This window comes from Marmota monax, unplaced genomic scaffold (genome assembly GCF_021218885.2).
Source record: "Marmota monax isolate L192 unplaced genomic scaffold, Marmota_monax_Labrador192_F-V1.1 WCK01_AAM20220418_F8-fsc00045, whole genome shotgun sequence".
In the NCBI taxonomy this organism is placed as follows: domain Eukaryota; kingdom Metazoa; phylum Chordata; class Mammalia; order Rodentia; family Sciuridae; genus Marmota; species Marmota monax.
The window spans coordinates 4100683-4113178 of record NW_026692132.1 but is presented as its reverse complement, the minus strand read 5'-3'; the positions used below and the strand labels follow the sequence as shown (position 1 = coordinate 4113178).

Here is a 12496-nt window from a genome sequence, read left to right as displayed (position 1 = left end):
CTTTCACAGCCCTTTGAGTGGATTTTAAAAAAGTGCTGGTGGTGCTAAGAGATGCCAAAGATTCTAACATGACCTTCGCCTCATTTCAGAGCAATCCAAAATTCAAGGCCAAAGAAGCAAATCATTTCTAAAAATCCCCCATATTATGTGAACACATATAACCATTTTTTTTCCTGTCACATGAAAAACATCTAAAAAATAGTATTGTAGGAATGGACACTTATTCCAAATCTTGAAGTATTATTGCAAATATATCACATTTAGCTAGAGTGACCCAGTGTCCTGGCAGGTCTACTGGGAGGGTGGGCTAGTCCTGGCAACAGCTACCAGTTGTACTTACCTGGTCAGGGAGCCTTCGTCCTATTACATTTGCTTTATACTGCTTTGGCAAGATCGCATCTGGAACAAGGCATACAACTTGGGTCCCCACCTTTCAAAAGAGACATCAAAAAGTTAGAAAGCATTTGGAAAAAGAACACAGAAGAAAATAAAACAGGGGAGGGGTGGGTAATGGACTGCCTGCCCTGTAGTCTGGAATGCCAGGAACACCTCTGAGTATCATCGAGCCACTGGGTAACTAAATTGCCAGACTAGACTCTTTCCTAATCTTTAGCCTCTTTTTAAAAAAAACTAAATAAATAAATTCACATTTGAAACTACACTATTAGAATATAGAAATAAGAGTAACTAAATTGCTCCTTAAAATAGGTGCTAGAATATCCCTAAGAGTTGTAGCAACTCTCACAATCAGTTTCACAAGATGAACAGGTCTCAAAGCCATAAATATCAGAACTTCAGGGTATTGTGCTTTAGTAGATTTTATATGTTATTTCGAGTTCTCTCTTGATTAATGAAGGCACTTCTGGAATTTCCTTCAGGTAACAACTAGGCTTACAGAAGAAAGTACTTTATGGTGCCTACTTTGAAATTAGTAGTTGCTATATTTGAATATATATGCTATCTGCCTGCCACAGGACTGGGGTGGGTTAAGACAAACAAAATGACCTCCCAGGTAGCCATATTGGCATCCCAGGGGCCACAGAGAACAATTTGAGCCCCACTTTCTCCACTCTGTCTTCCTTAGTCGATTCATCTGCCGCTCTCAGATGCAGCCCTTAGAGATACCAACCAGAAAACAAAAGTAAGACTAAGGCAACAAAGAAGCTGCTGGACTGGCCAACTGGTTTGTCAGTTCCTGGACTGGGGAGAATCATGATTACAGTGTTTTCCATACTAGTAGGTAAACAATCAGAAGTCAGTTAGTCAGTCTCTGTCTTCTGCATAGATTATGTACCAAAAGCATGTCTGGGCTGGCTTGTTTTCCTCTGAAAACTGTCACAGATGGTGGCTCTGTTTCCAAGTAGTTTAACCTATAATGAAAAACTGAGTCTGCGTAGTAAAATACTTTAGAAACCTCAAATTTGTGAAAGCTGGTAATAAAGGAACAAAGATACAATGAGACTTATTAATAGTTTTATAACTTTAATTGAATACTTGAGCTTGATGTTCAACTGGGTAGAATTAATTAGAAGATGATTAAGTAGTATTTGAAATTTAAGAACATTTTAAAGGGAAGTATTTTCAAGGATTTGGGAAATTAGCAGAGCGGACCCTTTATTCTACATCAAACTATACAGTTGTATTTTTTCTTTAGTTGCCAGTTCTACTCTCACCATGATTAACCACTACTGAAGTAGATTTAGATTCATAAAGGGACAAATTGTGAGAGGAAGAGCTAAGAAAGGAAAAAGAAGTGATTTTCATGAATATACTGAGAAAACGTAGAAGAGTTAAATAAAGGAGGATGAGGGAGCACAGTGGATAAAAGGCACAAGAAAGAAAACAAAATTAAAGAAGTTAGCAGTGATAAGAGGAAGCTGCATGTATACATTTCCCTGAAAGAGAAAAACAAGGTCAAGACAGAAATCAGAAATTTCCAAAGATTGCCACCAGGTGGTGCTATGAGATTAAGCTACTCAACAGCAACAACTGATGGGGATTGAGGTGGGGAGACATATAGACACCAGAGGGCAAAATATTCCCAGTACCCAGGGCTCCTGATTTGTGGAGTGCTGCACATGGTTGTATCAAGTTATTCCAGGAACATAAACTTGGCTTAACATTAGAAAATATATCCAGATCAGGATGTTAACAAAATTTTTAAAGCACCCAATTATCTCAATATACATAGCAGTTACATTTAATAAGTTTTAAAACCTCCCTTAATAACTAAAAAAAAAAAAACTCTTAGAAAAATAAGTATATACTTATAAAAGAACGTTTCATTAATCTGATAAGGGTCATGTGCCAAAAACCTAGAACAAACGTAATTAGTGGCATAATGTTAGAAGCATACCTATTAAGTCAGAAGTGAGACAGCACCTGTGTTCAACATTAGACTGGAAGTTCCAGTCAACTCAATAAGAAAAAGAATGAAAAGCTTAAGTAAGGGAAGAAAGATTGAAAATTCATTATTGCAGAAGATGACTGGGTAAAAAGCCCAAGAGAACTTATAAGTTATTAGAAAAGAAATTAGAATTTGAGCCAAGGATAATGGCACATGCCTATAATCCCAGCAACTCAGGAGACTGATGCAGGAGGATGGCAAATTTGAGGCCAGCTTCAGTAACTTAGCAAGACCCTGTCTCAAACTAGAAAATAAGGACTGAAATGTAGGCACATAGCTCAGTGGTAAGCCTCTCCTGGGTTCAATCCCGAGAGTCCCCATCACCACCACCCTCAAAAATGGGCAAATTTTCTTAATTTAAGCTAAGCAAACAAAAAGAAATTAAATTTCTCTACATTAGTCACGAAATAGTTTTCAAATATAACTCCTAAACAGATAGCAAAATAACAATTTAAAGGCATTAAGGAAGACATCAATAAATGGAGAGAGAGAGAACTATGATTAATATTGTACAGATATAATTTCTTCCCAACTAATCTGTTCATTTTCTACCAGAAGTCTCCAAATTTTTTCTCATACAATATAAACTAGGTCTAAAATTTATGTAGAACAATGAGCCAAAACCAGTTAGGAGCTTATTATCAAAATAAAGTGGACAAACTTCTATAGAGAGCTCAACCAGATACTAACCCCTTAAAATCTATAAAAGCTAAGGCAGTAGTAGCTAAGACAGAAAGGTATTGACCCCAGGCTGGACACATGCCTAGGAGTCACAGAACAGAGAAAAGGAGCCAAGTGGATGCAGCCCATAGGGAGAGGACAGCGGTAAAAGCAGCCATCAGTACATCAACCATACACAAAAGTTCTTCTGAGCTAAAGAGTTAGACGTAAAAATAACCAAACTTTTAGGGAAAAAGCCAAACACTTTTATATAAAAATATAGGAGAATATCTTTATGATCTCTAGAGGAAGAGGAATGTCTTAAAGACACATGGGGGTTAATCCCCATAAATATATGGAGACAGATTTACAAATTAAGCTAAAAGAAAACTTAAAATTTTCATCCATCAAAAAAATCATAAGTGGTGCACACCTGTAATCCCAGCAGCTCAGGCAGATGAGGCAGGAGGATTCAAAGCCAACCTGGAGCAACTCAGTGAGGACCTAAGAAACTTGGACCCTGTCTTAAAAGGAAAAAAAAAAGCGGGGGGCGGGGCTGGGATGTGCCCCTGGATTCAATCCCTGATATGGTTTAAAAAAAGCAAAAAGACAAGACATGGAAGGAGACATCTATAAAACACTTAAATGTCAAAAGATTAGTAACCAGAACAGGAGGAAATTCTCTGAACTGATCAATTAGAGGTAAACAAGCAGTAGAAATATGCTATTTGCTACTAGAAATCAGGCAAAAAAACAAAAGTCATTCCAAAGACAATGAAAGTCTCATAAATATGAGAAAAGTTTTCAACTACATCAGCAATCAGGAAAATGCAAGTTAGAAGCACAATAAGATTCCATGTTAAACCTATCAAATTGGCAGAAATTAAAAAGTGTAGCAATATCAAGCATGGTAAAGGTGTGGGTAAATCCTTATTTTGGGAAATATTTGGATAGTTATTTAGTAAAGATGGAGAAGGGCATAGTCTACTTGACAATTCCCCTCCCTTGGGCTCTGCCGTAGAAATAGTATTGCTCATATGCAGGAGTAGATATGAATAAAAGACAATGGTATTTATGATCTTATTGTTTATAAATTTCTTTAAAATACTGAAAACAGATGGAGCATGGTGGTACATGCATGTGGAATCCCAGCCCCTCAGAGGCTGAGGCAGGAGGATCAAAACTTCAAAGCCAACTGCAGCAACTTAGCAAGGCCCCAAGTAACTTAGCAAGATCTTGTCTCAAAATAAAAAATAAAAAAGGGCTGGAGATGTGGCTTAGTGGTTAAGGGCCCCTGGGTCCAATACCTGGTAGCAAAAAATAAAAATAAAAGATAAAAAAATCCACATCTAGTAGGGGAATGGATAAGTTTTAGTACATTCATAAGTAAATGTACAGCAGTGAAAATGAATTAACCACAGCTACAGACATCAAAATATGTGTATGTGTGTAATGAAGTTGTTAGGTTCATGTGTGTGCAAGACTGGAAATTATATTGCTTGTGAATACAAACACAGTAAAAAAAAGCAAAGGATGACGTAATCAAAAACGCCAAAGCTACTGGCAATGGAGTATTTTAAAAACTGATACATTGGTATCTCTTTTGTATATATAGTATAATCCTTTCTATTTCTCCTAGGCACATTTCTTTCTCTAACACTGTTGTAAACCAATCTTTATTTTTTAAATGTTTAAAACAAACAAACAAAAAAATGATGGGAAAATACTTAATAGGTGGAGCAGTTATGAATTTGGTTCCAATGAGCTTTGGTCTTTGAACCATTCGAATTTCAAGTCTTACACCATCTTTGTAGAAAAATCAATAGTCACTGTAGGACACTGATTAAAAGGAGTAGCTGTGTCATCTCGCGGCAGGGGGTGCTCGCATCTCTCTAAATCATGACTCTCATAGTGAGGTCCCAAGATGGCAGCATTGCTTCACCTGTCAGAAATACTAATTTGTGGCCCCCCACCAACACTTCCTGAATGAGAAATTTATCCTGAAGTCTGTGTTTAAAAAGCCCTCCAATGTGCAACCACTCTGAAAAGCAGTACAGAGATTCCTAAGAAAACTTGGAATGGAACTACCATTGACCCAGCTATCCCACTGCCTGATTTATACCCAAAGAACTTAAAATCAACATACTATAGTAACACAGCCATATCAATGTTTATAACAGCTCAATTCACAATATCTATACTGTGGAACCAACCTAAGTGTCCTTCAACAGATGAGTGAATAAGAAACTGTGGTATTCAACAGTAACTATTGACTGTATGGAATATTACTCAGCCTTAAAGAAGAATGAAATTATGGCATTTGACAGTAAATGGATGGAATTGGAGAATATTATGCTAAGTGAAAGAAGCCAATCCCAAAGAACCAAATGCTGAATATTTTTTTCTGATATGTGGATGCTAATTCACAGTAAGAGGGAGGGAAGAATAGAGATGTATTGGACTAGACAGAGGGGAGTGAAGGGAGGGAGGGGGAATGGGGGTAAGAAGGATAGTAGAATAAATTGGATGTTATTACCCTATGTGCATATAGGATTACATATCATGTACAATCAGATGAATGAGGAGTTATATTCCATTTACATATGATGTGTCAAAATGTATTCTACTGTCATATGTAACAAATTAGAACAAATTAAAAAATAACAAAGCCCTCTAACTAATTGTGATGCATGCTAGTTTAAATTTCTGCTGAAAATTTTTTCAAAGTGTACGAAAAATCCCCTCATTGCAAGAAAATAAGACCCTACTATGATCACATCAAACCTCTAAATAGCTGAGAAAACCATGCCCTAGGAGGAACAAGACTGCTTCTTTAATCCTTGAATTTAGGGGTCAGCAAACTGTCTTATCAATCACATCTGGCTTCCCACCTGTTTGGGTACTGACAATGATTTAAGAATATTTTTTACTTTTTTCCCCCAAAATCAAGACTTCAATGACAATGAAATCATGTGAAATTCAGATGTAAGTGTCTGCAGATGAAGTTGCATTGGAGCACTGGCCTGCTCACCTGTTCACACAGCCTGTAGCTGCCGTTATGCTGTAGCTGCAGAGTTATGCAGCTGAGGCAGAAACGATTTGGTACCAAGTAAAAAATACTTAGAATTGGACCTTTCATAAGTAGTTTGCTAATCCTTCTCTACTTTGATAACAAAGAATCAACCAATCTAGAAAAGCAAAATATAGGCAACTATGGTGACTTTCCTCTTAAAAATGTTAATTTTAATTCCACAGGCAAAAATGCATTTTCCTGACTGGAATCCTGGCTGAAAGTGCGGCACACCAACCTCATCTCTTGGACCTCAGCCAGAGGCCACCTTCCTCTTGGCTCCCTTTCTTGTGCTTCAACTTGCCAGACAAGAGCCTTCTTCCCTCTCATCTACAACCTCTTGAATTTCCTCCAGACTCAGTTGACTTCGAGTCATTACTAATACATTTTCTTTGTGCCCCCCAAAAGCCTACTTCTTTCCACAACCATCTTCACTTCTCTAGGTTTCTAAGATCTCTTGAGCACAGATCCTTCTTTGGATTTGGGGGCATTTAACAGATAATAAAAAGATGCTCTCTCTCCCCTGCAAGAATAAACCACACATTTCAACTTTGTATCTGAGCTATGTCCCCCTGCCCTTGTGCAGTGCAGAGCCCCCGACTAGCCCCAGCCAATAAGAGCTGAATGAGACCCGTGTTCCACCTGTCAGGTCTGGGCTTGGGCTCACTGCTTGCTCTCCATTCAATTTAAACTTAAGATATGACATATTCATCTTGGCCTCTAATTAATGGATACATTCACTTTGAGTTTTGCAGACACTGAAAGCTTGCAAAGAGCATGGAAACATGTCTCCTTTGGCTTTAAATTAGAAATGTGGTTTGTTTTGCGCGCGCACACACACACACACACATATGCATAGACATGCACTCTTCTACCTCAAAGGAAACCAGAATCCAAATGCAGACTCTGCCACCATGGTTGTCTTTAGGCTGTTTACCTGAACTGTGAAATGAAAGGATACGCCTACCTTCAAGGATACCAGCAGATTTGTGACATCTTTGTGTGGATTAGGAAAAGGTGCTCCTTCTTCCAGGTACATGCAGCCCTGTCTGGCTCTAGGGTAAATGGCTGAAGAGTACTGGACCAACTAAGTTTGTACTTCTATCCTTACACATCTGCACCATCTGTCCCACGATCTTCTTTGAATTTACCTTTTCTTAGCTTAACTCTGGCAGCAATATTTTTGTCTCCCAGGGTCACACTACTCAGCAGACATCTGGCCTAGACCCTAGAGGTGTCTTACCAGGACTTAGGAAGCTCCTTGTGGTCTGGCCCCTTCCAAATTCATCTTCTGCACTACTCTCCTCTGGGTTCACTTGCCTCTGGACATGCTCCTTTCTTTTCCTTGAACAAGTCCAGCCCTGAAGGTCTTTGCTGATGCCATTCCCTCTGCCTGGAATACTTTACAACAGATTGTAAAGGTATCTAATGGGCCTCTTCTGGCAAGCAGATGTGTCTGGTCAGGCTCGCAAAGCTTTTTTAAAATTTTTCAAAATAGTTGACATGTTAAATTTGGCAGATTTCACACAAAGTTATGTTTCAACTTAATATCTGTGAATGCTTTTCTTTGAAAGCTGTTTGCTGGCTTATCTTGGAAGGCCGGAGGGTATGGCAACACTGGGCCTTCCACATCGTAAGAGCTAACAGCACGTCCCCTTGGACGGGGTCTGAGACTCCTGGGTAGAAAGTACTCCCAGCCCGTAGCACCTCGCATTACCCCTCTGGCATTTGCATCTACCGTCTTGTTTTAAACAGAGGAAGAAGAGGAGTTAGCCTTCTTTCCCTTCATGTGGCAACTTAGACATATATACCTCTATCTCGCAGAGGCTTTTCCTGACCTTCGATCCCTGATTTTCATCCTTACTTTTCTCCTACGTCTTATTTCCTGTTCATAGCATTAAATGGATATAAAAATCACTTTGATAAGATGGTTGAATATTGGCAATTTCACGATTCGACCTAATACTACAATTTGCGACTTATTATTTTGTTTGCTGGTGTTTTGTGTCTTTCCTTCTGAAGGTCAGTTCATTAGGGCAAAGGCCTAGTCACTGTGATGTCCTGGATGACTAATACTCCGCACCTGGTAGGCTCTAGGTACTAAAATGTTTAGATAAATAAATGGAAGGACCTCCCTTACCCCCTCACCCCCCACCCCCGCACCAAGGTTGGTTAGGGCCAGAGCACACCCAGAATTCATAGTAACCTCTCCTGAGGTCTCTGAAAGTAGCCCAGATTATAAATTAACTTCCTAACCCACAGCTCCAGGCAATCATGCTATATTATTCAGTAGCACCTTATACACAGTGGTAGAGCTGGCTTTGGTCCTAAAACCTACCAGTCTCCACCACCTGGAGTTCTGGGTTCTAGCACTGGAAGTTACTCCCAAATTGTACATCCAACTGAGATGTTCCCTCAGCCTGACATCGAGGTTGAAGTGGGAATAACAACTTACCACTGCACTAACCTCTTCAGCCTTGCCCATGTTAGCAAGAGGCTGATTGATCCCTAGCTCTTTGTATCTCTTGTTGTTTTTTTTTTTTGGTCACAATTATTTCTCTTCTGTCTCCTCAGCTAGACTAAGGATGATGTTTTAACTTATCTATGAATCTCTAAAGCCTAACTTCAAACATATAATAAATCTTTAATCAAAGAAATTATTTGAATGTATGAAATCATTCAAATGTCATATGGAACATATTTAACCTATAAGGTAAATAAGGAAACAGATTCATTTCATTAGGAATAATCCTGTGGACTTGGGCAGGGGTGCAGAATAAGACTTGTACCAAAGCATATCAGCTTTGGGCATCTGGAGCTGACAGAGGGCTCTGCTAGACAGAGCATTTTTCTGTTCTTTGGGATATAAGAATTCATGTGTAGGTTTGGGGAAAACACATTTCAGGAGACACTGTACAGTGAAGTGATAACTGTTTTAATTCCAATGATTTTCTTGTTTCCCAAACTTGTGTGCATTTTAAATATCATGACAGCTTTTCCCATGGCTCTGGTGGTCACAGGCTATTGAGCCTCTGGCCTGTCTTTGGTTCTCCCTGGAATGCCCTCTCAGCCCTGACAGTACTTCAGTGCTGGTGCTCACCAAGGTTCTGGACTGAACTCACTGCTTCTTTACTTACTCTTTCTTTGGGGAAACCCAATATGACATTCCATCTGTATCCAAGCTCAATTATCCAAAAAGAACTAACACAGGCCTCCTCCCCTCATGATCTTCTAGTGTTTTATGACACCACCTTCAGAACTCATATGTTTTCAATACAAATTGGGCATTCCAGGACACTCCCGTCTTCTTGTGCCTTGATTTGGGTGCATACGTAGTTCCTCCTACCTGGACAGTTTTCCTGTCTTTAACCCCCTGATTAAGAAGAGTTCATCCTCAAAGACTGTCTTAGGGATATTCTCTTCCAGGAAGTCTTCCTGGGGCCCTCAGCAAGTCTAGGTGCCTTCCCTCTGAGTGCCTAATCATGTAACTAACTGTTCATTTAACCAACAGTGAGCAGCTGTCTACACACACTGTTCTAGGCACTGAGTGTATATCACTGTCCCAGAGTACAGTGCCGGCCTCCTGGAGCTTACCTCCCCCCCACCCCCCCTCCCCCGCCACAGAGGAAACAGACAACAAACAATAACAGGGCAGGTACTCTGTAGTCAGATGGTGCATGTGGTAACAACAGAAAAGAAATGGGTAGGATATGAGGGAAGTCACCACATTAACTCAGATAGTAAGAGAAGGCCTCACTGAGGTAACATTCAGGCAAAATCCTGGAGGTGACAGAAGTTAGATTGACTGGTTTAAAGCATAACAAGAGTGTGACTTCTACTTAACAAAGAAGGGGAAATCAGCAGATGAAATCCAAGAGCTACAACAGGGGACCAAACTATATTAGACTATGAATGGTTATTAAGAAAGATATGCTTTTACTCTGAGATTGGAAATTTCTGGAGGATATATAGCAGAAAACATATGATCTGATTTACGTGCTTTAAGCTGTGTTTAAAAAAAAAAAAAGCTATAAAAGAGCAAGAGAAGAAATCAAGAAAATGGAATGGAGGCTATGATAATCCAGACACTCCTGTGGGTAGAACATGGTGAGCTGGTGGAGCATGGGGGGAGGATGTTGCAAATTCTACATTTACTCTAGATACTAAAGTAAGACATTATATTTCAAAGTTAATGAGAAGGAACTATCTGTTTGTAACTTAGATTATCCAAAGATTATATCCACCCAGATTCAAAAGCCTTTATAGCCTAAAAGTTGAGAACTAGTCTACATTTAAAACTGAGGAAAACAAGCAAAAGGAAGGAAAAAGTTTGCAATATCATTTAGACATAAGCAGATGAACCACATCATTCCTGTAGCATAAAAGCTAAGTTGATGAGCAGAATCAAATACAGTTCTCAACTTTTAAAAATCCCATAGAAATTCAGACAAAATGAGCTGTTCAAAGTTGTTGCAGCCAGTAAATAACTGTGTATGTGTGTTCTAAGATAATCTTCACTGTGTTTAGTTGATTAAACCCCTTTTATAATAATCTGAAAGAACTGGTTTTCTAAACCCTAAAAACCTCTTGGAAAAAAAAACCTTCAAGCTGGGCACAGTGGTACATAGCAGCAACTTGAGAGAATTGGTGGTAACAACAACAACAACAACAAAACAACTTCAAGTTTCTTCTAGTCACATTGTTAGGATCATCTGGGAGCACAAAGATTGACAGAACTATAGTTACATGCACCACAGAGGAAACAGCTTTTCAACTACAAATAAGAATTAGTAATTCAAAAGTTCATAGATATTAACCATAGTTAGGCAGTGTATTTTTAAAAATATTTTTAGTTGTCAATGGACCTTTATTTTATTTAATCTATATGTGGTGCTGAGAATAGAACCCAGTGCCTCACACATGCCAGTCAAGCACTCTACCACTGAGCCACAACCCCAGCCCAGGTAGTATATTATTATATGTATTTTCTGTAAAGACAAGATCTGGAATCAAAGCATCCATATCTGATTCCAGAGAAATGCTCTGAAAAAGACCATCAGATTCACAACTCTGAAATCAGTTATCAAAACTAGAATATAAGAAAAAAAGAGAATTAGAATCCAGAATAAAATCCATTTGTTCCTAGATGTCTCTATTTCTAGTTCACCAAGAACCCATCCCTAAAAGGTCATGGATAAATAGAAACAGTGTTCCAAAAGGGGTCATTTGGAAAATAAGCAGAAGAAAAACTAATAATACATGTAGCAAACATAATAAATTCCTTGTAGATATTTCCTTTCAGTTCTCAAGGGTGGTAATATTCATCTCCTTGGCCACAGCCTTTCTTTGGGCTAATTATAATATATACAGTTGTTCTACAGGCTTTCTTTATCCTCTGTATTTTCTAGTATATCTTACACAGAAAGAATTTCAAGTAAGATTGTGTTATTTTTCCTTTCTGTAGTTGTGCTTTCTCAAAGCCACCAGTTGTCCTTAAATCAGACCAAACCACCACAGCACAGAATTCAAGGCTCCACAAATTCCTGGCCCAACACACTCTAGTTTTATCATCCTAAAACAGTACACAGTGACTCACATTTTCTGTTCTACACACTCTAACCTCTGTCTATAACATCTCTGCTACCTTGCCTCTGTCTTCAGTAATAACTTCATCAAACTGTTTTCCCTCATTAAAGAACATGACATCCAGGCAAGGTAGCACACACCTGTAATCCCAGCTACAAATACATACAAATGACCAATAAGCACATGAAAAGATACCTAACATCTTATATGCTTTGGGAAATGTGCCACATGGAAATGCAAATCAAAATGGGAAACCCCTTTACCATCAGGATAACTACATCAAAAGCAAGCAAACAAATATTCAGAAATAACAAGTGTTGATGGGGATATGAAAAGTTAGAACACTTGTGCATTCCAGTGTGAGTGTAAAATAGTGTAGACAGCAGTGGAAGACAGCATGGCAGGCCCTCAAAAAATTATCACAGATTTGTCATATGATCTAGCAATCATATCTACCCAAAAGATCTGAAAGCAGGGAATCTAACAGATATTTGTAGACCAATGTTCATAGCAGCATTAGAATAGTCAAAGTGTGGAAACAATCTAAATATCCACTGACTGATGAATGGATAAACAAAATGTGATATATGTATACAATTCAGCCTCAAAAAAATTCAGATACATGCAACTTGGATATTATGCTAAGTGAAAATATGTTAAGTGAGATAAGCCAGACACAAAAGGGCAAATATTACATGAGATCACTTTTATGAGGTACTCAGAAACCTCAAATTCATAGAGACAGAAAATACATAACAGTGGTTACCAGGGGC

At 38.6% G+C, this 12496-nt stretch overlaps 1 protein-coding gene across 1 annotated transcript in view; it reads right to left on the bottom strand.

Moving 5' to 3' along the window:
* Positions 1–363: 363 nt before the first annotated feature.
* Positions 364–12496, bottom strand: part of Rdx (radixin) — an 87991-nt gene continuing 75858 nt past the window's right edge. Inside the window, exon 15 of the mRNA XM_058586481.1 lies at positions 364–430. Within this exon, the coding sequence (XP_058442464.1) occupies positions 364–430 (67 nt within the window). The remainder of the gene's footprint in view (positions 431–12496) is intronic.